Here is a 26,178-nt window from a genome sequence, read left to right on the forward strand (position 1 = left end):
CTTTTCACAAAACAAAGTGGATAGACTGTAAAATACCTTATGAGGCCTACTGGGGCCTACTGGTTTTACTTTTGCTGACTTACTGCTTTATCCATTTAAACTTACCGTGAGGCTCCCCACCCTTTGCTAGTTCAAGGGTGCCCTCACAGTTCTTAACTTTGCACCTAACCTTCACTAAGTGAGGGTTAGACACATAGGTGACTTATAAGTTACTTATGTGCAGTGAAAATGGCTGTGAAATAACGTGTGTGTTATTTCACTCAGGGTGCAGTGGCAGTCCTGTGTAAGAATTGTAAGAGCTCCCTATGGGTGGCAAAAGAAATGCTACAGCCCATAGGGATCTCCTGGAACCCCAATACCCTGGGTACCTATGTACAATATACTAGGGAATTATAAGGGTGTTCCAGTGTGCCAATTAGAATTGGTGAAAATGGTCACTAGCCTATAGTGCCAATTTTAAAGGCAGAGAGAGCATAATCACGGAGATTCAGGTTAGCAGAGCCTCAGTGACACAGTTAGTCCCTACACAGGTATACACATTCAGGCCACAAACTATGAGCACTGGCGTCCTGGCTAACAGGATCCCAGTGAGACAGGCAAAAACAAACTGACATACAAGTAAAAATAGGGGTAAAATGCCAGGCAAGATGTTACTTTCCTACACTCAGTCTCTTGCATTTGCCAAAGTTTGTTGGTGGTTTACCAGCACCACTAACTGACTGAATCTCGACCTCTGACGTGGGACACCACTTGCATCACACTGCTGGGACATCTCTTCATCTCTGGTGCTGCACTGCTGGCCTTCTTTGTCCACTGTCGACCTGGTCCTACATCCAAAGAAGGGTGGGTAGTGGCTTCTGCCACAACTGGACACTGACAACGCAAAATGGGCTTGGTCCCCTTCTACTGCAGGCCCTCTTCTGTCCGGATCCACCTTTAAGTTCTTCCAGTCTTGGTTGGGTCTTGCATAATCCTTTTCAAAAGTCCTCTTCTTGGTTTTGGGGAAAACCAGGTACTTACCTTTTCTGATTGCTGAGGGGTCACTCTGGTACTCCCCTCTTGGGGTTCCTAGTTCCACCAGCTCCCTTCTATTGATTCCACATCCTTGGCAGGGGGACTTCCTTCCACTTTTAGTATATGGTTTGGCCCTCCCCATAGGGTCTTCACTGTTTATCTGTACTTTTGCCAATGCTTATTGCTTTCTATGCTCTTTACTGATTGCTGAGTAAATGCTAGTGTATTTACTTACGTCCAGATGGGGGACTGCCTATTCAGTGTTCTTGTATTTATGTTACCCTCATAAAGTACCTTTATTTTTGTAACACTGTGTGGTTCTTTCATGTGTGATAGTGGTGTCTGACTATAGTGATATTGCATAAGCTTTGTATGTCTCCTAGATAAGTCTTGGCTGCTCATCCACTGCTACCTCTAGACAGCCCTGGCTTCCTAGACACTGCCTACATTTCATTAACAGCGGATACCTGGATTTGGCATAGGGTGATAACACCATAGGTGTCCACCACACACCAGGTCAGCTTCCTACATTGTCTCTGCTCCCCCTTGAAGGCGAATAGGGACTTTTGTGTACAGGTTTAAAAAAAAAAAAAACTATTTACTCAGGTATTTTGCACAATGTAATCAAATCCAAAACGTATTAATAAATGAACATTAAACAAAAAAAAAATACACAACCGTAGAGGGAAAATGAACATGGTTCCTGAAGAGTGATTGGCAAGCCCAAGCAAACTACATTTTCAGCCTGCAAAGGTTTCTTTGTAGTACAGTTGCTCACACTAGATTTAATGCAGTTCAGTAACAGCTGTCCAAACAAAATGTTTCTTCAACTATGCCATGATCAAAACAGTCTATAAGAAAACCAATATTAATTAATAAAACTTACTGGGATTTCTACACTCCAGAGCTCTCCTCCCATCTTACAGTTCATTTGTAAAGCTATCTTTGTGGCAACTGTCATAACAGTCTGTGGTTTGCTTAATGTTCTAGCAAGAACACACTGACTTGGTGTAGGACAGTCTGTGCACAGGAATTTCTTGATAGCGTCATACTTATCTTTGCGGTCACTGGACAGCAAACAAACAACCTTTAGAAAAGGAACAAAGCAAATAATGTGTTCATTAGTGTTACTATGCATCAACAATTCAAGCAGAAATTGAATTAGTAGATTAAAAATTGAAATGAAAACAAAGTCAAATAACTCTTACAATGATTTAGCACCAGCATGTGCACGCATGCACAGGACACTTGAGGAACAAAATGATTCTCTAAAAAATTTTGAGTGAGGAAAGAAACTATGAACCTGGCGGTCACAAGTTCATTAGTTTCCCTGTATTACCTTACAGCTGTTGAGTATACGCCAACATAGGGTATGATTCTAAGCTTTCGGACAGCAATTGGCTGAAGTTTGTGGCACACTATTATTTCATCCTATTCAAGAGACCTGGTTGGATGGGCTGGATGAGTGGGACGGTTTTCAAAGATTTGCAGTCCCGGCCATAAGGTCCTAAGGCGGTCGCCCTAAAGGGGGCCTTAGTCACCCTAATTCGATTCTCCAAAATAGTGAGAGCCTATCAAATTACCTGTAAACATCAGGGATTCAGGGATAATCACCTGGGTAGTTTTCTCAAACAAATTTAATATTGTATTGGTTAACTTTTGCAATGCTGTTTGGGACTCTGGCTGCCACATAATGGTCCTTTTTTCTGTTTTACAGAAATTGAAGTTTAGATTGCAGGGTTTCGGGTTGGATTTCTGTGCTGTGGTATCAGGGGATTTTAATGCCAAATTAGGGAGCTACAGTACCACGATGAACCCTTTTGAGCAGGACCATGAGATACACTCAGATGAGGGATCACACGATGTGAGGGGTGGGGTCCTGATCAAGGGCCTAAGGAGTTTCGGTCTTTTGAACATCTATGACCTGGAAGTGGTGGGTACAATTAAGGTCCCTACATTTGTAGGTAGGGGGGCTGGAACAACAATTGATTATATTTTTATGTCCCCACCTATAAGGAACATGGTTAAGGATGGTGCAGTACTTTAGTGACCATAATCCCTTTAGGATTTATTTTAATTTTCCTGAGAAAATGCGGAAATCAGTGTGGGGTGGGTCAGTCCTGGTGAGACCCAGAGATCAGGGCAGACAACTGGGCTGGAAACAGATAAACATTCAGCAAGTAACAGAGAAGGTGGTGGGGGGAAATTTAAATCTGATTTTAGGCACTCTTCTGGTAGATTCCTCCAGTCCAGGGGAAGTCATGGATGCCATATCTAAAGTTAACAAATCTATTAAAAAAGGGATGACTGCAGCTGTCCAGCCTTTGCATAAACAGGGTGGTTGGTTTAGTAAATCCTGCTATACGGCTAAGAAATCTGTGAGGAAAGCGGGAAGGAACAACCGAGAGATACAGCACTTGTAAGAGATGCGAGGGAACATTATAAATCTGTCTTGAAGGCCAGGAAACAACAGCTTAAGGAGAGGGCCTGGAAGGATTTGGAATGAGCATCGTTACATAAGAACCCTGGCCTGTTCTGGAAGGTGGTCAACAGGTGCTCTTTTGAAACAGAAACCAGTGAGAGTTTGGGTTGTAATATCGCCCCTGAGACGTGGGTGGCCCTCTTTTGTGGGATCTTTCCAGGGGGCCTTATAGGAGATCAAAAGGGCAATTGGCACAGACACTCCCCGGATCTAGCCATTGGATATAACCTTGAGGAGGTACAGGAGGCGCTGGAACGCAGCGCCAGCCATAAAGCCCCGGGTCCCGATACTATCCCTATGGATTTATATCAATATTGCCCACAGCTGTGGGCTCCTATCTTGTTAAATGTCCTCAATGCTGCAGTTAGTGTAGGAATCCCGCCTACTTGGAGGTCAGCTTGCATGGTACCTGTCTATAAAAAGGGTAATCGTAATGACCCGAAGTCGTACCGTCCGATTTCACTACTTGACTCCTCAGCAAAAAATTTGGATCGGATTATCGTAAGACGTATTGAGGACTGGATGTCTGAAAATACAATTTTGAGTAGGGTTCAGTACGGATTTAGGGAAGGGTTGGGCACTTTAGAACAGTGTCTAAACCTGCTTATGTTGATTGGCAAATATACACAAGCAAAGAGGGGTACCCTGTATCTCGCTTTTATGGCTTTAAGTTGTGCCTTTGATAAAGTTAATAGTAGTAAGCTCTGGAACAGGATAACCCTGTTGGGCATGGATCCCCACACTGTGGAGCTGATTCGTTATCTCCACGCAGGAATTAATGCAAACGTGAGGGTTGGGCAGCAGGGATAAAGATCAGAATTGTTTAAACTCAACAGGGGCGTGCGACAGGGGTGTGTTATGGCCCCTATCCTTTTTTTGTATACTAATGGGCTGTACGATTTTCTAGCTGAAAGATGCAAGGATGCTCCTATAATCAATGGCAAAAGTATTCCAGTACTGATTTATCCGGACGATGCAGTTCTTATGGCCCGTACCATGAACTACATGAGGCAGTTAGAGATTATGAAATATTTATGTCAGCTCTAGACTTAGAGATAAATTGCAGCAAATCACATTTCATGGTTTTTGGTAAGCCATTGAGTAGAGTTGGTGCGCTGCGGATAAAGGAGCAGATAATTGATAAAGTACATCATTTCCCTTATTTACGAGTGAATTTTGATAAGAGCTCCTGGAAACCTTGCATCTCTAAGAGAGGGAGGCTTTTTAACTCCACTGTAGGACCACGTTTGAGTTTCCTGCCAGGGTGGGCAACAAACCTTTTAAGCCCTTGCTTGAGGTCTATAGGCGTAAATGCCTGCCAGTCCTGATGTATGGGGCCCTACTTTGGGGCTCTACGAATAATAGGGCCCTGCAATTGACAAAAATCGGTTTTGTAGAAGGTTACTAGGGGTGGGCCAAAATATTCCTGGGTTTTGCTTGCATGTTGAGCTGGATCTGGACTTTGTAGAAGATTCCATTAAAATAGCTCCCTTTCTACTGTAGATTTCAATCTGGACTAATGAATTTGCGTCCCTTAACTGGGAAATCCTGCGGGATTGTTTGCTATGAGATCATGCAAAGGAAATTCCCTAGCTGGCTTATGTAAGAAAGGCTGCCAGTGTACTGGGGCGTGCAGGTATTTTTGATGTTCAAGGGTTGAACCAGCTCGGACAAACGGTGGGTGAAGGAGAACTATTTAAAAATTCTAGGGGCCGAGAGGGAGGAGGTAGAGCTAAGGAAACAATCAGTGAGGGATTTTATTATGATAAAGATGGGGGTGGGTCCAGAGGCCTACCTCCTGGAGGTAAAAGAAATGTATGGGAAAAGACCCTTATCACGCGATTGCGACTGGGAGTAATTAGAAGTAATTTGTGTTTTCCGTTAGGGCAGTTTGATCAAAATTCCATAAAATTGTGCCCGTGTGATATCCCAACAGACCTTAATTCATATTACCATGTTTTGTGAGTTTTAGGCACCTTTTAGGAAAAGCTATTTAGTCCCTCTTTTGAAGGACAGGGTTTTTGTGCAGTACCGCCCCGCCTTTATGTGGTTGTGTATGACTTCAGATGCGTTGGTGTGGCAAGGGATAGGCCCCTTTTTAAAGGGAGTGATAACTTGGCGGAATAGTGTTCATTTTTTAATTTTGCTAGTGCTTACATGAAGTTTTTATTCTTTTATGGATGCATCAAATGAGTACTGTAATTTTGAATGTAACTGCCTTTTTAACTGTTTTTATGTGCTGTTTATTTATATGTTCTTATGGTTGAAAAGTTTCTAACCAAATAAAGAGACTTGATAATCCAACATAATTCGATCCACACACAAACATAGCAATATTTTTTTCAAAGCTGCGCTTCAAAAATCTTTGCATGTGATGTCAACTGATATGTGATCTATTCTCACTCAGGAAAAATTACAGAATCTTATATTCTAAGAAGCAGGCAAGAGGTGGACAGTTTTATCCACAAATAAAAATTGACATCCTTTCTGTAAAGAGACAAGATTTACAATTTATATAGAAGTTGCCAGACTATTAAACTGATTAAAACAAAATATCTAATTAAGATTTGACTTTGCTCTGGTCTCTAAATATGAACTCTGCTAATATTCAGAGATTGCAGTCATGTGATTTTGCTAGCATCACACAACACACAAAACAACAACAAATGCATCAAAGACTGAAAAGTTTCAAGATGTTTCCACTGGTCTATTACGTTGCACAGATCTGTAGAAAGTAAAACAGGAGGATGAACCTAGAGCAAAAAGCAACACAGGTATCCTATGGTCAATGGCCAGAGAAGGGAAAATCCCGAAAACAAGAAAAGGTGGTGCGTCCCCTGCACTCAGCAAATGAAAGAAAGGAGTACTGGGAGCATCTCTGGTCTGCGTAGCTACTGTTGCTCTTGCCCATTTGAAGTCAGAGCCTGCCCCTGCACACTCAGATGTGCCTTCTACATTCACTGGAAAGTATTCCATACCAAGGACTGGGTGCAGATTCCTATATGGAAGGAATACTTAGGCAGCAAGATCTACACTTCAACTTGCATGAACGCAGGTGCCCTGTGAACTTGGTATAATCCTGAACGTTCGTTTATGGTTTTCGACACTGCTGCCATTAAACGCGTCAAGTCTCCTTCTCTTACTCTTTCACACAACTGACGCTCCACAGTGTCTCTATGACCATTCAGTACTGAAACACTTTTGCTCAGAGTTAAAAAAAAAAAAAAAGGTCTACACAGTACACCCATTAAGGATACTGCCTGGTACTAGCTTGTGATTAGGAGATATATGGATCCAGCAGCCACGAATTGTAATAAATATGTGGGCCTTTTCTCGACTACTATGTTTTTTTTGGAATGCAGAACAATCTGTGGCAGTCAAGCTCTAACTGAGCACCTCATGGCTCAGGGTGTACTGAAGTCCATATGACTAGTACCTATGTTGTCATCTATACAATCCCATTGCTTGACATAAATCTCTCTCAATTATAGAGTTGATTGGCACAAACTGTAGCAGATTATCTGTCTTATGACAGAACAGCAACAGACACTCATTTAGAAGATATGGTTGTGTTTAATAATGAAACTACCATCTCAATCGAAAGATGACCCAGGATCCCATGGGTAGCCTACACAACTTCAGTAAGACCAGCATCAATATTCTTCTTCTCAGAGGGTCACTGGAGCGAAAAGAATAACCTTCTTTTGTTCGTTGATACACTTTCTAGTGGAAACTATGGGCCTCTTTACGACCCTGGCAGCAAGCTGGCAGTAACACCGCCAACAGGCTGGCAGTGTTTCCGCCAGCTATTATGACCGTGGCGCAATAGCCAGGGCCATACCGCCGGCCCCTCCAACATACCGCCAGGCTTCCGCCTGGCGATCATCATCCCTGACCACCAGCCTGGCCACGGCAGTAAACACTGCCATGGAAAGGCGGTAAGGGGGTCTCGGGGTGCCCCTGCACCGCCCATGCACTTGGCATGAGCAGTGCAGGGGCCCCCAGGCACAGCCCCATCGCGCAATTCACTGCCCGAATTTCGTGCAGTGAAATGTGCGACAGGTGCTACTGCACCTGCTGCACATCAGCATTGCTGCCGGCTCTATTAAGAGCCGGCTGCAATGTTGATGTGACTTTTCCACTGGGCCAGCGGAAAATTCAAAATAGGGAGCCAGAAATACTGCCAGCACTGGCGCCCGCAAAAGTTGTAACGAGGGCCTATATCTTACACGGCCCTCCAGGAACGATACTAGATAAGGAGATTTTTTTATAGCAAACGTTGAGCACAGCTTGGCAGTGTAGTTAAGCTCCAAGCCAGCTCATAATACCTAAGGAGTAAATGTGGAGCAGTGTTTAAGCGCCACCCTTGAACTGACGAACAAGTTACTTACCTTCGGTAACGATTTGCCTGGTAGAGACATATTCTAGTTGTACATTCTTTACCTTACAATTTCCCCCAGGCATCAGAATGGATTTGGACATTTTTCTTACAGAAGTACCTTTGCACGCCGTCAGGTGGTGTCAGTCGACTCTGCGTCCTTCATTCATGTCGTGGTCACCATGATGACGTCGGGTCATGCATAGGGGGCTACCTCAGCGACGTCAGTTTCTTTTCACAACTTTCCATGCTAAAGTGTGGAGCCATGAAGAACACTGAAAATGGTGTGCCAGAGCGAAGGCCCTGAAAAAGAAAGCCCTGTCCCCTGAAATCAATTCGCAAGCGGGGAGGATGGGTGGGTCGGTAGGAATCTGCAACTAGAATATGTCTCTACCAGATAAATTGTTACCAAAGGCAAGTAACTTGTTCAACTGATAAAGACTTCTAGTTGCAGATTCCTTACCTTAGAATAGATACCCAAGCAATACCATCCTCAGTGGTGGGCTGCAAACTAAGATCATACCAAAAAGTCTGCAGGACCAAACAACCAAAGTAGCTGTCTCTGCGGACCGGACTGTCCAGGCAGTAATGCTTAGTGAACGTGTTCAGAGGCGCCCTCTTGCAGCCTGGTAGATATCCAGAACACAAACACCACTTGCTAACGCTGAGGTAGCAGCGGTTGCTCTGGTGTAGTGAGTGTACAAGCCCTCAGGGGGTTCCTTCTTTGCCAATGAGTAGCACATTAACAATGAAGGGGGGGGGGGGGGGGGGATTGGGGCAGGGAAGGTCACTGATCGAACAACCTTGTCTTGAGGTTCTTTCTGAAGAGCAGGAGGTCTTTGGTTTTGCGAAGGTTGGTGGGGAGGGAGTTCCAGGTTTTGGGGGCGAGGTAGGAGAAGGACCTGCCCCCTGTGGTGGTGAGTTGGATGCGGGGGACTGTGGCTAGGGCGAGGTCGGCTGATCGGAGGTTGCGTGTGGGAGGATCTTGAAAGTGATTTGATTTGATTTGAGATGTGGTGAGATTCATTCGTGGCAGGGGAGGCCAAAGACGAGGCGAGCGGCTGTGTTCTGGATTCTCTGGAGTTTGGTGCCAGCGTAGAGGGCGCAAGTCTGCTGCTGATGAGTGCGTGGGTGATTGTCATCCTGGTCTCTGGGGGAATCCATTTAAAGGATTTTTTTTCTTTTTTTTTTTTTTTAAGAGTGCGGAGTGTGTGGAAGCAGGAGGAGGTTAGAGCATTGATTTGCTGTGTCACGGAGAGGGAGGGGTCCAGGATGATGCTGAGGTTGCGTGCGTGGTTTGCGGGGGTGGGTGCCTAGGGCGGTGGGCCACCAGGAGTCATCTCATGTGGTTTTGGTGGGGCCGAAGCTGATCTCGGTTTTGTTGGAGTTGAGCTTGAGGTGGTTAGTGGCCATCCAGCTGGAGGTGTTGAGGAGAGCAGCGTGTAGGTTGGTTTTGGCAGTGGTGGGGTTGCGGGTGAGGGAGAGGATGATTTGGGTGTCATCTGCATAGGAGAGGATAGTGATTCTGTGTGCTCGGAGGATGTTGGCTAGGGGGGATCATGTAGATGTTGAAGCATGTGGGGCTGAGGGAGGACCCTTGGGGGACTTCGCAGGTGATCTTGGCAGTGTTGGAGTGGAAGGGTGGAAGGCGGACTCTCTGGGTCCGGTCGGTGAGGAAGGAGGTGAGCCAGTCTAAGGCTTTGTAGCAAATTCCTATGTTGTGGAGGCATGTGCGGAGTGTGTGGTGGCAGATGGTGTCAAAGGCTGCGGAGAGGTCTAAGAGGATGAGTGCGACAGTCTCGCCTTTGTCGACTTTGGTCCTGATGTCGTCAGTGCATGCGATGAGGGCGGTTTCCGTGCTGTGGTTCTTGCAGAACCCGGATTGTGAGGGGTCAAGGGTGTTGTTTGCTTCGAGGAAGTGAAATAGGCGAGCGTTGACTAGATTCTCGGCAACCTTTGCGGGGAAAGGGAGGAGGGAGATGGGGCGGTAGTAGGAGAGGATCTCCGGGTCAGCTTGGATTTTTTTTATTTTAGGAAAGCAGTGATTTTCGTGTGCTTACAGGGTTCTGGGTAGGTGGCGGAGGCGAAAGAGGAGATGATTATGGCCGGCTTTGTTGTAGATGTGATGTGGGCAGGGGTCGAAGGGGGATCCGAAGTGGATGGAGCTCATGTTTTTTTTTCGGTTTCTTCGTGTGTGGTGGGGGTCCAGGTGGAGAGTGTGGTGGGGGAAGGGGAGGTCAAGAGTGGTGGTTGGGTTAGGTGAGTGAGGGGTGAGTGTGGTGGGTGTGTGTGGTATGAAGCTGTTGTGGATGTCCAGGATTTTGTGGAGGAAGTGGTTGGAAAGGGCGTCACATAGGGGCTGTGTATGTGAGGGGGACTATGTTGCTGGCTTTGGGTTTGGTAAGTTCATTAATGATGGTGAAGAGTTCTTTGCTGTTTTGAGAGTTGTTGTCAAGGTGTGTCTTGTAGTGATCTCTTTTGGCGGTGCGTATGAGTTGGGGATGGGTGCGAATGGTGGTTTTGAGGGTGGAGAAGTTGGTTGTTGAGGGTTCTAGTCGCCATATTTTCTCAGCTTGGCAGCATTTGCGCTTAGAGTCTTGGAGTTCAGGGGTGAACCATGGGGCGTTCTTGATGTTGCGGGTGGCGATGTGTTATCTGAGGGGGCTAGTGTGTCTGCGCAGGTGGTGATCCATTTGGAGAGGTTGTGTGCTCCTGTGTTGGGGTCGTTGGCATGGGGGGAAGGTTGTGGGCCAGTTGGGAGTTTAGTCGTTCTGTGGGGATCTTGTCCCACATGCGGTAGGGTGTGGTGTGTTGATGGTAGTGTGTGGGGGGTTTGGTGAAGGAGAAGTGGACGCAGTAGTGGTCAGTTCAGGAGTTCGGCGGTGTGGGTGTAGGCTATGTATTGGCTTGAGGTAAAGATTGCGTCGAGCGTGTGTCCTGCTGGGTGGGTGCGGTGACCAGTTGTTTGAGTCCGAGGTTGGTGAGGTTGTCTATGAGGCAGGTAGAATTGTGGTCTTGTAGGTTTTCCAAGTGAAAGTTGAAATTACCAAGGAGGATGTAGTCTGTGGAGGTGAGGGCATGCGAGCTGATGGTGTCGGCGATGGTGTCGCAGAAGGCGGGGGTTGGTCCTGGTGGTCTGTAGATTAATGTACCTCTGAGGGTGGAGTTGTTCATGTGGATCAGGAAGTGCATGTGTTCTGTGTTGTTGATAGTGTCTTGAGAGCTGGTGGTGACTCCGATGGTGTCCCTGTGTAGGATGGCGATGCCACCACCTGGCCTGTTGAGGCGGTCTTTGCGTTGGAGTTTGTATCCCTTGAGAGTGGCGATGGCTATGTCGGGTTCTGAGGAGGGGTTGGTCCAGGTTTCCGTGAGGAAGGCGATGTCAGGTGAGTGTGATGTGATGAGGTCCCAGAGTTCTATGGCATGTTTGTGAAGGGAGCGGGTGTTGAGGAGCAGGCAGTTGAGGTGGTTGTGGTGGACGGCGTTGGTGTGGTTCATGAGGGTGTTGTTGCGGGGTGTGTTCTGGTTGTGGGCTGGTGTGCAGCGGGTTGGTTGGTGGGGGTAGAGCGGGTGAGTATTGCGTTGGGGATGTTGTGTTTGTTGACGGTGGGGTCGCTATGGTTGGTGTGTGGTGTGAGGGATGAGGAGCAGGAGAAATGACAGGTGTGGCAGGTGAAGGGGCTCTGAGTGTGTGTGGGGCTAGATGGGGGTGCACAAGGGGCGGGGGCCTGGGTTGAGAGAGTGGAGGGTGAGGTGGGAGTAGGTGTGCCTGAGAAGGCCAGGGGGACTGGCGCTGGGCGGGTCTTGGCGCAGACGGGCTTGCCTTGGGGGGGGGGGGGGGGGGGGAGGGAGGCAGGAGGGGCCACAGGGGACTCAGCGGCAGGTAAAGATGAAAGAAAGACGGTGAGGAGGAGGGAGGAGGAGGCGGGAGGGGCAGGTGAATAGAATAGAAAATCCGGAGAGGAGGTAGCACAGGTGGCAGAGCGGGGAGCGACCTGCCTGCAGAAGCAGGGTCAAGGGTTGCTTCCTGTTACCGCGCCGTGGCTGCCATAAAAGAAGGGGAGGGTGGGAGTGGCAGCTGGGAGGAGAGAGGGCTTGTCGAATGGGAAGGCTGGGGAGGTGGGGCCGCAGGGGAAGGCAGCGGCGGGAAAAAGGAAAAGACAAAGACGGTGAGGAGGAGGGGGAGGCAGGAGGGGCCGCAGGGGACGCAGCGGTGGGTAAAGCTGAAAGATAGACGGTGAGGAGGAGGGAGGGGCCGCGGCGGCGGGTGAATAGAATAGAAAATCCGGAGAGGAGGTGGCGCGGAGCGACCTGTCTGCAGAAGCAGGGTCAAGGTTGCTCCGTGTTACCGCGTTGCGGCTGCCATAAAAGGAGGGGAGGGTGGGAGTGGCAGCAGGGAGGAGGGAGGGCTTGTCGAATGGGAAGGCTGGGGCCGCAGGGGAAGGCAGTGGTGGGAAAAAAGAAAAGACCAAGACAGTTAGGAGGAGGGGGAGGGGCCACAGGGGACGCAGCGGCAGGTAAAGCAGAAAGAAAGACGGTGAGGAGGAGGGGGGAGGGGCCGCAGCAGCAGGTAAAGCTGAAAGAAAGACGGTAAGGAGGGGGGAGGCGGGAGGGGCCACAGGGGATGCAGCGGCGGGTGAATAGAATAGAAAATCCGGAGAGGAGGTAGCGCGGATGGCGGAACGGGGAGCGACCTGTCTGAACCTCGCTCACTCTGCGAGCAGAAGTGATGGCCACAAGAAAGCTTTAAAGAAGGACACATTAAGTAAGTTAAGACAAGATTGAGGTCCCACTGAAGCATGTTAAACGGAGTGGGAGAAACCAAATGGGTGAGTGCCTTAAGGAATCTACCAACAATAGCAGACTTAAAAAAGAGAAGGTTGGCCTGGCAATCTAATAAATGCTGAGACAGCTGATAAATAACCTTTAAGGGTGCCCAAAGCAGGGCCCTGCGGGGCTAAAGAAAGGATGAATAGAAGAACCTCAGAGAGGGAATCAGCAGACTTGTTGGTATACCATGCCAAAAATGTATGCCAACGACAGGACTATACTGTTTTGGTGGAGGGACACCTGGCTGCCAAGATATCATATACTTGAGCCAGAAGGTTGAAAGCTGTCAAATGCTGCCTCTCAATCTCCACGTATGAAGGTGAAGTTTAGACAGGTTCCGGTAGAGGACATCACCTGTTGCTGCCACAGAAAATTATCCCAAAGGGGCAGTGTAACTGGAGGATCTGTTGTAATGCTCAGTTGCTCTGGATACCACGCTCTCTGTTCCCAGTCCCCAGCAACACATTACTTGGGCCATGTAATTCTTGATCATCTTCAGAACTCTGGGCAGAAGTTGTATAGGCAGGAAGGAGGCCAGAGTTCCACTTGAGATGAAAAGCGTTGCAGAGCGTGTACCGCCTTGGAAACTCCAACGAGCAGAACATCTGACATTGCGCGTTCCCTGTAAAGGCAACGAGATCTAACCAAGGCTTTCCCCACTGCTGAGAGACTTTGCGCCATGTCTGGATGGAGACGCCATTAGTGATCAACTATGCATAGACGGATGAGTGTGTCTGCTCTGGAGTTAGGAGAGCCCGCCAGATGTTGAACCACCAGGGGAATGCCCTGATGTGCCAGTCACGTCCAGAGACAGAGGCACAGAATCTTTTGACAAAGCATCCAGGACCCCACTCTGTCCTGTCTGTTGCAGTACCACATGGCGGTAGAGTTGTCTGTGAACACCTGCACCACTTTCCCTTTGAGAGAGGGGAAAGGAATGCTTTCAATGCAAGCCTGATCGCTTGGAGCTCCAGAAGACCGGATGTGGAGTCCAAAACCAAACACTTCCACCCAAGGAAGTGGAATTGGTAGAGGGGAGCTGGAAGAACTAGGCACTCCAAAATGTAAGTATCAGAGTGCCCCCCAACGACCAGGAGAAAATAGTTAATTACCTGGTTACCCCCAAATGCACAAAAAAGGAATTCAGTGGAGGATTTTGCAAGACCCAGACAGGACTGTAAGAAACCAAAGGTGGATCTTGGTAGAGGAAGGCATGTAAAGGAAGGGGACCAAGTCCAGTTCACGTTGCAGTGTCTGGTCGTGGCAGGAGTCACTACCCACCTGTCTGTGAAAGTAGGACGATGTCAATGGTGAACAAAGACAGTCAGCAGTGCAGCACTGGAGCACCTGAAGAGTTTCTGAAGTGATGCAGGACGACTTCATGTCCTACGCCGAAAGTAGGATTGCAGTCTGTCAGTGGTGTGGAAAAACCACCCACAAACCTTGGCAAAGGTAAACGTAGTTGGTGAAGAAATACAGAGCTGACAGGGACCAGCAAGGTCCAGAAGGACTCAACCCACAGAGCGGACTCCCGGGCGAACCTTAGTGAGGAGAGTAACAGGAAGAGGAGGCAGCCCCTTCAACTGAACCACAGGCAGCAAAGCACAAGAGTCGTGGTGAGTCCCACGCAGCACACCTATAAAGGAGTCCCACGTCGCTGGAGAAGCACGCAGAGAGCTGTGCTTCGTAAGGAAGAGTGGTGGGCAATCGGGCTACACAGAGCCTGAAGATCCCTGGGCAAAGACACCAACAGGCCTTGGTAGCTGCAAGAGACGCAGTGCACAGGGGAACTGTCTTGCGTGGAAAGGCAAGGGCTTACCGTCTCCTAAGTTGGACAGCTGGTAGAGAGGACCAAGGGGAACAATACAGATCATTAACTATCATGCAGGGTCCACGCAACTCAAGAGGAGAGAAGATCCCAGCAGCCGGTCGTCGTTGCAGTACATGCCTGCGGATGCAGGGGGGCACCTCCATCACTCCAAGGGAGATTCCTTCTTACTTCTTATGCAGGCTGAAGACTCGTCACCCTCAGAGGATGCACAGCTGAGGAAATGTTGTAGTTACCAAAAGGAGCTAGAGAAACAATATTTTGAGCGGAGTCGTCACTGAAGTTGCAGATTGTCGGTTCCTGGAGGGTCCAGTTCCTGTCCCAGTGGCCAGAAGATGAAGTAAACGATGCAGAGGAGTCCTGCTGGAATCTTGCACATCGAATCTGAAGACCCACCCAAGAGGGAGACCCTAAACTCAGGAAGGGGCTGCGACTTCACCTGGCCTGACCTGGCCACTCAGATGATCCCAGAGGCCTCTGATTATCTTTGATTCAAAATGGCAGAGTCAGGTGGCCACATGGAGGAGCTCTGGGTACCACCCCTGGAGTGGTGATGGACAGGGGAGTGGTTACTCCCCTTTTCATTGTCAGTTTCATGCCAGAGTAGGGACTGGGGGTCCCTGGACTGGTGGAAACCGGTTACGCAAGGAGGGCACCAAATGCGCCCTTCAAAGCATACCAGTGGCTTGGGGGAGTCTACCGCTCCAAAGCCATGTAACACCTATTTCCAAGGAAGAGGGTGTTACCTCCCTCGCCCACAGGAAATCCTTTGGTATGCCTTCCTCTTCCTGAGCTGGTCAAGCAGCAGGAGTGTAGAACTCTGAGGGGTGGCAGCAGCGCGGGCTGCCCGGAAAACCCCAGAAGAATAGTAGGAGCAATGCTAGGGGACCTCTAAGGAGTCCCCAGAGTGCATGGGATCATACAACTAATACTGTCAACAGTATTGGGCTATGATTACGACATGTTTGATACCAAACATGCTCAGGTTCTGAGTTGCCATTAAACATCTGGACACAGGTAGTGAGTGACTTGTGTCCAGTACACAGGTAAAATGGCTTTTCCACACTTATGAAGTCCAGTGTGATGGAGCTGGAGTTCGTAAGGGCATCTCTGTTCATGCAGGGGTGCCCTCACACAAGGACCTGCACTTGCAGCGACCTGTAGTGAAAGGGTGCATGCACCTTTTCACACAGGCTGCAATGGCAGGCCTGCAGACAAATTTTGCATAGGCTCCCATGGGTGCCATAATACATGCTGCTGCCCATGGGGAACCACTGGTGCTCCAATACCCTGGGTACCCAAGTACTATATACTAGGGACTTATCTGTGGGCACCACTATACCTATTGTGGGGTGTGCAAAGTCCTAAGAAACCAGATTTAGAGGGAGAGAGAATAGACACTGGGGTCCTGGATAGCATGGATAGTAGGATCCCAGTGAACACAGTCAATCCACACTGACAACAGGCAAAAAGAGGGCGGTAACCATGCCAAAGAAAACTATATTAAACCAGTACCTCCACAACGGTAGAGGAGTTTGTAGAGTGGAAAAATACCAAAATGTACAGCAGAAGTGAGTGGGTAAAAACAAAAACAGTCCAGCTCACTGGACTAGGCTGCCAGGGCAGTAGTGCACTGTGAATGAATCCTCAAGTCAAAATAGTGCTGGAGACCTTAACATTGATACAATGGTCTGTCAGATCTTCCTAGGGTTGGCTTCTTGACCAATATAAAGCAAATTTAATGGCAAAGAATCTTCTTCCATATGGTCCTCTTCTGCATGGCCTTTTTTGCTCCAGATAACCCAAAAAAGCTGAACCTCCAATCAATGGTGTTTGGAACAAATAAGGGTTAAAATGCTATTATGGCTCAAGCCCTCCATGCTATTTTTAAGAGTGCGGAGGTGTAAAGAACACTGGTAGAGTGACTGACTGCCCAATGTGGAAGGGATTCACAACGTCGGGTAAGAAGGGTGTGAGAGAGGGCATCTTTTTGACATGGTTATCCCCCCACTTTTTGCCTGATGTTGAAGTGTCCTAAACACTGTAGCGCCCAGGGACCTGGCTAACCAGGTTCCCTGGGCCAGAGCGCTTTCCCTAGATCTGTTGTGATGCATGGGCACAAATGGATACATCCTTAACTACCACTATAAGTCCCTACTAAGTGTGTACATATGTATCCAGGGCATGGGGTACTAGGGGTAGGCCCCTGAAGGCAGCAGCACTGACGGTGCCGCCCTCTAGGGCCATGTATCGAAATGCACCCAGCACTGCCATTGCAGGCTGAGTGTTCTGGTGCAAACCTAAAACACAAACTCGACATGGCACACTATCTGTGTGTCTCTCCAGCATACACTTCATTTACTATGGGTAAGACACCCCTCTGGCAGGCCTTCTAGCCCCAAGCTCCATATTATATGTGAGGGCATAGCTGCATGAGCAATATGCCCCCAGTATGTCTTTGCAAACCTGGGACATAGTGAGTGAACAGAGCAACCATTTCTATATATGTGACTGACACTGGTCAACACAAGTTTTCCAGCTACATGATGGCCACTCTGCACCCTGGGTTGTTTGTTATCAAACAACTCAGAATGATGAATCTAAACTGGTGCCAGTTTTGGATTTATCTTTAAATGTACCCAGGGGCCATCTTAAAGGTGCCCCCTGCAAAAGCTAACCTAACTGTCATGGTTGCTGACTGGTTCCATCCAGCATGCCACCTCCATACAGCCAATATACAAACCTTGGTGGAGAGGCCTGCCGCTCTGGTTTCAAAGACAATGCCCGTCCTGGGTGGAGGAGCTAACACTCACTACCTCAGGAAGGTGCACTGTCCTGGCGATGAGCTTCAAAGGGCTTACAGCCCTTGAAACTCGACCCCCTTTGCAAACTCCCACTTTCTGCGGGAGAAAAGGCAGGAAAACCCAACAAAGGGTAGGAGGAGTGGCCTCACCTTCAATGCACCACCCCTAAGGTGGATGGATAAGTTACTTACCTGTAAATCCTAGTTCTCTTCCAGCGGTATCCTCATCGAAGTCATAAACACTAAATATTCCCGCCCAGGTGCAGGGATCCCGGAGCATATACAAACACACATGTATATGTATGAAATATATATGAAAAATAATATTTTAGTAGAGAATTTCAATACAAACATAACATATACATTTGAAAACAGCAATGCAGCCTATGTTGAGAAACAGGCTAAAAATGCTTTATTCGTTGTTTTTTTCTTTTTAAACATACATTTGAAATCTTCAATTAAAGGTAAAGAACTTTGTTATCAAAGTAGAAGGCATATAAAATGTAAGCAATCCATTTTAAAAGAGAAAAAACTATATTGAAAGTAAAGGAGCATTATTAGCCAATAGGATGCATGCAGCTTAATACAGTAGAACCAAAAATTTGGGACCGTGCCTTTAAGACCCTGAGCACCTTCAGTATCCCACCATACCTCAGGGGTGAGAGTGAGGTGACAAGTTGGTTCAAAGTTAGGTCAGTATCCTTTTTTCGGTGGTAATGAGAAACAGAATAGACAACTGAGTAGTGCTGCACTTCTAAAAATCACATCCGGGGAGGAGGGTGGGTTGTTTATGACTTTGATGAGGATACCCCTGGAAGAGAACTAGGATTTACAGGAAAGTAACGTATCCTTCTCTTCCAGGGGATCCTCATCAATAGTCAAACACTGAATAGATAAGCAAGCCCATCCCATACCCCTGCGGACGGAGTGATAGAAGTGCAAGACATGTACTTGCCCTATGCAAATACATTTCTTAGAGAAGCCTGACCCACTTGAGTGTCTGTTTTGGCATCTGAATCTAGACAGTAATGCCTGGTAAAAGTATGTACTGATCTCCACGAGGCAGCTTTACAAATTTCTGAGATGGGCACATTCTTAAGAAGGGCGACCTTTGGACCCCCAGCCCCCGCTCATCAGGGGGGGGGGGGGGGGGGGGTGAGATTTCCAGGAATAGCGGCATTGGAAACGCCGGCAGCGGTGAGAATGCGCCTGAGGGCAGGCAGCCAGCTCCAGGGAGCTCCGCAGTCCTGGGGCAGACACACAGGGTAAAAAATGGCGCAAACAGATTGGAGAAAAGGAGGAAGTGGTGACTATACCCCAGATGTTTAAAAATCTTCATAATTCAGCCTCTAATGGGGGCAGCATTACTATAAAGGACTCCGATCTTGGATCTATACGAGATGCAGCGGAGCTGATTGTGGATGGTGACAGCATCGGCCCAGGACATCTGGCTTCTTTAGATATTGGGGGTTGCCTCAGGTGAAAACCGATGTTGGTGGCAGCCGATCTCTGGATACACACAAAACTGTCAGTTGTATTGCTGGGGGATCTTCACAGGCTTCTGTTTCTTGTGTTGGGGGTAATGGTCTTACAGCAGCATCTGAAGGGGAGACTGACCAGCCGTTATATACCCCTGGGTTTCAGGGCAATGTAGGGCTGGCGCAGGAATTGGTGACAGGGGCAGGGTATTGCGAGCAAGCAATAGTAGCACACCTATTGCCAAGTACCGACCCGCCAACTCTGGCCTGTACTCTGGAGGCGATCCGTGATTTCCGGCAGGGTAGAGAGGATTCATTAGTTCAGGGTGAAGTTGGGGAGAATTTTTTCTCTCTGTCGGATCAATCTCAAGACTCGGACGAGGCCAGCACCAGCCCCTCCATAGAATCAGAGACATGTGATAGCTCTACAGCCCCTTTAACTCCTATTTCTGTGCTGAGGGGCACCGCAATTAAATGTCAACCAAAACAGAGTGAGGTATCTAGACTAGACAAAGCTGGTGAGTCTAGTGGGAAGAGGAAAAAAAAGAAGGCGTCTAGGACGAGAGCTATGTCCTGGGATTACACAGAAACACAACAGCTACTGCATAGCATGGGTGATCTCTCAGTGGCTCCAGCTCGGGCAGAGGTTAATGTTTTGAATGCAGAGACTGTGCCCCCTTCCCCTTCTCTGCATCTTATTTATCAGACCATCACAGCACAGCATAAGCAAACGCAAAGGGACAGCAAGAAAGCCAGGGTGGCCACGAAGCAGCTACAAGTGGCAGTCAGCAAGGTTGCGAAGACATGCTCTGAAATTGGGGAGCAGATTGCTGCTATTGAGTGCCGGGCGGAGGGGCTGGAGTCAGACCTGGGGGCAGTGACAAAACAAGCTGCTATGCATGAGACTCAGCTCTCTGATATTCAGTGGAAAGTAGAGGACTTTGAGAATCGGCAACGTCGTAACAACTTGCGCTTAATTGGGATACAAAAAGGTGTAGAAGGGCAGGATTCAAGAGCCTTTATAATTAGATTGTTTAAAGCAGCATTTCCGGAGCAGACTGGATGGGAGTGGGAGAAGGAGATACAGAGAGCCCATTGTTTTCCATTACATCTGAGGAATCAACAATTAACAGGAGCAAGTGGATCAGCCCAGCAACAGCCTAGGGCCTTCATAGTTTATTTTGGTAACTATTTGTTGCGCCAAATAGTTTTTGAGAAAGCCCGCCCTGATGCAAGGATTAGCTGTGAGGGCTGTACATTCTTCTCCCGCCCGACTTTTGTCATGCTACGGTAGAGAGACGCTGGCGCTTGAGACAACTGATTAGCCCCTTCCAGGAGAAGGGAGCGGAAGCTTATCTACTGTCCCCGGCCCGACTTAACACTATATATAAGGGACGATACGAGTGTTCTCATCGGAGATCAAAGCCAAGGAGTACCTGCAGTCTTTGACTTAACAGTTTATATATGGTTTATATAAAAAATAAAAAAAAAGGTTTAAAAAAAAGGAGTAGGGTAAAAAGGAAAAAAAAAACAAAAGGAAATGAAAAGGGGCGGGTGATAGAGGTGGGTAGCTTGGGAAGAGAAAAAAAGGAGGAGGGATGCTCTTATTGAAATGTTTGGTTTATGGGGGCTTAGTTTTTTTTTTTTTTTTAGGGGAAACAGCTTTCTGTTAGTAAACTTGTTTAATTTAGGAGTCGCCGCAGGAGCCCTTTAAAGGGGGTGGGGGGGCTGCTTGTCCATTTTACAGACTACAGTCTGGAAGCCTCATTTGGTAGGGTGGGGGGTGGGTGGAGGTAGGGTCTTTTTTTATCGGTGGGGTGGGGATAGGTGGAGTGGTTTGGGGTTGGGTAGGTTTTGCATGGGAGATGCACAGAAATATGTATTTGAAGGCACAGGAGATTCTTAGGTGTATGATGAAACAAGATGTAAGTTTGGGTGTATTTGTTAGAGCTTTCAATGGGGGACCGTAATGTTTTGCGGGTGGCCACCTTAAATATATGTGGGCTAAACGATTCTAAGAAAAGACGTCTTGCCATTAAGGGCGGATATAATTTGTTTACAAGAGACGCAGGTTACCCCGGCTAAAAAGCATTTGTTGGATTTTCCTGGTTTCCAATTAGTCGCGTACACCACTCAAGAAACTAACACTAGAGGGGTTGCAGTACTTACACGGCGAGACTTCTTAAGATGGTCAAGAAGAGGGTTGATAACATGGGCCGATGGGTTATAATAGAGTGTGTTATGGGACAATCGAATTTTACTGTGTTCTATTTATGGCTCTAATTTTGATGATCCTGTTGAATACTGAACTTGTGTCTTGGGCCTTAGCACTTATTATATGTGGGGACATTAATATACATACTGAGACTAATATCCCCCTACAGAATCAGGGCTCATATTTGGGACGGAAACCGAAGGTGTTTCGCGCCTTACAAATGTTGGTGCAGACTCATGGCCTTATGGATGCATGGCAGCATTGTATGCCTATGGATCCTGGGTACACTTTCTTTTCTTATTCCCACCGAAAGTCTGTCCGGTTAGACTATTTTTTTTTGTCACCATCGCTATGCGAAGGACTTGTGGTGGAAAAATTCCCTAGGGTCATATCTGATCATAATCCTTTGGTAGTACAATTTCCGGACTTGCGTAAAGAGCGACATTTAAAACCCTGGTCTTTTGACCGGGGCTTGTTGCTTGACTCAGCTTATGTGTCACGGATGAAAGTATGGTTAACTGAGTTGTTGGGTTTTAACAGGGATATGGTTCCACCGGGGATGCTTTAAAGGCTGCTATTCGTGGGGAAACCTTGAGCTACGCTCTTAGGCGGGAGAAACAACGGCACCTAGTTATATCTGGGGCCCAGATTGAATTGGCTTCTCTGGAGAGTCAGATAGTGGGGCTCGCAAGGAATAATGCTCCAATACAAGATACTTTGGATAAGATTGCGGTCATGAAGGCTAAGATCATTCAGTTGTATCTAGATCAAGACATTATTAAAGCCCAGATTCGCAGACAGGAATGTTATGAGTTTAGTGAGAGGGTGGGTAAGGTGCTTGCATATAAGACTAGACAAAAGGCGGCTTGGAGTGCAATTTTGGCAATTAAAGATAGGTTGGGGCAGATTGTGTATGGAGATACGTCAGTATTACAGGTGTTTAAAGAATATTATTCTGTATTGTACCAGCAGGAAAATCTCTTCTCGGATGACAGAGACGAAAGGATTGCTCAGTATTTGAGTGATATTTCATGTCCAAAGTTAACGCAAGATGAGGGCTGTCAGTTGACTGCCCCCATTGAGTTGGATGAGATTATCTCAGCTTTAACTGCTTTATCTAATGGGAAAGCTACTGGCCCTGATATGATCCCAATAGAATTCTTTAAAAACTTTTTTTGAGGAATTGAAGGATGATATCATGGCACTCTTTACGTCAGTACACGCTGGAGAGCGGGTGCCGGGCTCTTGGCTGGAGGCCAATATTGTTATATTTTAAAAAAAAGAGAAGAACCCACTTTTACCAGGCTCCTACCGACCTATCTCATTGATAAACGCGGATGCTAAATGGTATGCCAAAATCCTGGCGGTTAGGCTTAGTCGAGTTATCAGTGGGCTTGTTTCTCCTTGGCAATTCCTGGGCGGGGGACCGCCAATCATGTCAGGCGTGTTATCACCATGTTAGATGCATCTCAGGTTATGGCGGCCCCTATGTCATTAATATTATTAGATGCCGAAAAGTCTTTCGATCGGGTGAGCTGGAAATATTTATGGACAGTGCTCAGTAAAGTTAATATAGGGGCCGGTTTTATCAAGGCTATACAAGGTTTATATCAGAAGCCCCTTGCTCGAATTCAACTAGCCGGGGCAACCTCAGAGCCCTTTTATATTACAAGAGGAACCAGACAGGGCTGTCCCTGCTCCCCTTTATTGTTGCACTTTATATAGACCCCTTGATTAGGAAGTTATTGCAAAATACTTTGATCTCGCCAATGGTAATGGCGGAGGGCAGGTTTAAAATTTTGGCATATGCTGATGACCTAGCCGTCACTACTCCTGAACCAGGTAGGGCGACTGAACAAATAGAGAAACTAGCCGCAGAGTTTGGCGAGATCTCAGGCTATGCATTAAATAGGAGTAAATGCCAAATACTGGGCAATTAGTGGGCCATTATTGAAGACAACAGGAGGGCTAATCAAGTGACTTATCTAGGTGTCAGATTGTCGGCCAATTTGGACCAGATAGTGGAGAGTAATCTTGCCCCTGTCTTAGTTAAAACCAGGAAAGAGGTGCATCATATGAACAATTTGCATTCAACGATTATTGGGAGATGCAATCTTATTAAAATGATATTTTTACCTAGGGTTTTATACTTTTTCCGTACTATCCCGCTGGAAATTAACAAAGAATGGTTTAAACACATGGAGAGTTTAGCGAGTAGTTTTATTTGGTCTTTTAAAAAAGTACGGCGGGCATATAAGTATTTAGTGTTACCCAGAGAGGGGGGGGGTGGGCGGCCCCTCATTTTCTGTTTTATTACTGGGTATCTGCACTGCAATATATCTAATCATTAATTAGTCAACAGGCTGATAACAGAGATTTTGGCGAAATCTGTCCTACTATATATAACATGATTTGGGGGAGACATGCCAATGCAGCTTTTTTGAGAATAGTGGAGCCTAGTTATTTTAAAAAAGTTAAGTTCAAGACTGTCTGGGCTGCATTTAAGGTGTGGACCAATGTTAAAAAATAATTGGGAATTGGCCGGATTAATTTTTACACCCCAATTTTTAATTCTTCGGTACTTCCTGACATTTTTAAGGATGAATACTGTGCCAGGTGGGCTCAGCTTGGTGTTCGGTGCATTGGGGATTTTTATGGGAACACCCACCTTAAATCTTTTGAAGAATTGACAAGTGAATTTTCATTGGACAATAAGGATTGTTTTAAATATTTGCAAATCAGACACTTTTTGGGGGTAAACTTTAGATCAGCAGCTGGGCAGGTAGGGGATAGAATCCCAGTTATGGAGGTTCTTCATAATTCCACTAGATGGCGGGTCTGTTAGCTTTATCCGCTCCTTTTGAATTTAATGCCAGATGACTTGAGCAAACAGGCGGAGAGGTGGGCTCGGAATACTGGAGCTTCTTAAGTGTCTGTACGAACCTCTTTAGATATGGCACAGCGTTTTATATTAGCCGCTGGCCCACAAACCCAACATTATAAAACTATTTTTCACCTATATTATACCCCGCTAAGCTATTCAAATGGGGCAGTTCAAGGGGGGTGGTGTGTCCCAGATGTAAGAGCGTATCGGCCGACCTGGTACATATGTTTTTTAGCTGCAGTAGGCTACATGAATGTTTTATTGATATGGCTAACTTTTTAAGTAGGCTAATTCCTCAGAAGGTGGAAATTACGCCGCAACTAGTATTATTGGGAATTGATGGAGTGGTGTACTAGAATACTCGCAGAGGTTTTGGTTTTTAGCTATGTCTGTGGCCCGCTGCTGTATTGCATCTGATTGGCTGGAGTCGACCCCACCAACTTTTAACCATTGGCTGGCTCGGATGTGCTCAACGTTTTATCTAGAGATGGGTTCTTATGCGTGCAAGGGCCGCACGCGTAGACGGATGGGTGAAGCTATCTGGCCCCCGTTTGCACAGTGGTTAGGTAATAATTGAAACATGTTTGTAGGGGATTTATTTATTTAATCATGTTCAACTTCTGCACTTTATTTGTATTCTAAGGTCTTGAATAGGTTATTTCACATGTCCCCTTTTAGTGGTCCTGTTGTCTGCTGTAGATTGATGAAATGAATTTATGTAATGATGTGTATTTATACAATGTATTTATTCAGCCTTCTCTTTGTTTTGGTGTCCGTAAATTGTGCATCTTAAAAAAAAAACAAAAAAAAAGGATTAAAAAAAAAAAAAAAAAAGGAAGTGATATCGTTCGGTTAATGTGGAAGTCAGACACCATCTTAGGCAAAAACGATGGGTGGGTTCTTAGAACTACTCTGTTATCGGGGAAAACCGTGAAGGGTTCCCTTTAACAAAGAGCCTGAATCTCACTGACCCTCCTAGTCGAGTTAATGGCTACCAGAAACGCTGTCTTCCACCTAAGGTGTTGCAAAGAAGCTTTGTGGATGGGCTCAAAAGGAGCGGCCATTTAAGTCTAGACAAGACCACATTCAATTCCCATGTAGGTGAAGGTTTCCGAATCGGTGGAAAGGCTTTTTTCAAGCACTCTAAAAAAATCCTTAACCACTGGCATAGTAAAGAAAGTCTTCAGAGAGGGTGACTTACGATAACCTGTAATGGCAGATGTAGGAAGTTGGCTCTGTATGTACTATTTCAAAGTAAGAAATAGCATGCACAGAGTCCAAGGGTTCCCCTTAGAGGTAAGATAGTGGCAAAAAGAGATAATTCTAATGCTCTATTTTGTGGTAATGTGGTCGAGCAGTAGGATTATCAGAGGGTAGTGTTAAGCATGTGTTGTACACACACAGGCAATAAACGAGGAACACACACTCAAAGACAATTCCAGGTCAATAGGTTTTTATATAGAAAAATATATTTTCTTAGTTTATTTTAAGAACCACAGGTTCAAGATTTACAAGTAATACTTTAAATGAAAGGTATTTCACTCAGGTATCATAGGAACTTTGAATCAACACAATATCATGTACAGTTTTGGCAAAAATGGCAATAAGCTATTTTTAAATTGGACACAGTGCAATTTTCAACAGTTCAGGGGGGAATTAAGTATTGGTTAGTTTTGCAGGTAAGTAAAACACCTACAGGGTTCAAAGTTGGGCCCAAGGTAGCCCACCGTTGGGGGAAAGGGTCGGTCGGTCCTCAGGGTAGCCACCACCTGGGCAAGGGAGAGGGCCACCTGGGGGTTGCTTCTCCACTGGAGGTCAGATCCTTCACGTTCTGGGGGCTGCGGGTGCAGTGTCTTTACCAGGCGTCGGGTTCTTGGAAGCAGGCAGTCGCGGTCAGGGGGAGCCTCTGGATTCCCTCTGCAGGCGTCGCTTGTGGGTGGGGGGGTCAACTCTGGCTACTCACAGGGATGCAGTCGCCGGGGAGTCCTCCCTGTAGTGTTGGTTCTCCGCAGGTCGAGCCGGGGCGTCGGGTGCAGAGTGGAAAGTCTCACGCTTCCGGCGGGAAACATGTGGTCTTTAAAAGTTGCTTCTTTGTTGCAAAGTTGCAGTCTTTGTGGAACAGGGCCTCTGTCCTCTGGAGTTCTTGGTCCTTTTAGATGCAGTGTAGTCCTCTGAGGCTTCAGAGGTCGCTGGACCCTGGGGGACGCGTCGCTGTTGCAGTTCTTTTCGAAGTGGGGAGACAGGCCGGTAGGGCTGGGGCCAAAGC

At 47.0% G+C, this 26,178-nt stretch overlaps 1 protein-coding gene across 2 annotated transcripts in view; it reads right to left on the reverse strand.

Annotated features, from left to right (window-relative positions):
• Window positions 1–26,178, reverse strand: part of PIWIL1 (piwi like RNA-mediated gene silencing 1) — a 1,338,982-nt gene that overhangs the window by 380,192 nt on the left and 932,612 nt on the right. For both annotated transcript variants that reach the window (XM_069215364.1, XM_069215365.1), the window contains exon 15: window positions 1,901–2,101. In XM_069215364.1, coding sequence (XP_069071465.1) covers window positions 1,901–2,101 — 201 coding nt within the window. The remainder of the gene's footprint in view (window positions 1–1,900; window positions 2,102–26,178) is intronic.

Source organism: Pleurodeles waltl, chromosome 11 (assembly GCF_031143425.1).
Source record: "Pleurodeles waltl isolate 20211129_DDA chromosome 11, aPleWal1.hap1.20221129, whole genome shotgun sequence".
Classification (NCBI taxonomy): domain Eukaryota; kingdom Metazoa; phylum Chordata; class Amphibia; order Caudata; family Salamandridae; genus Pleurodeles; species Pleurodeles waltl.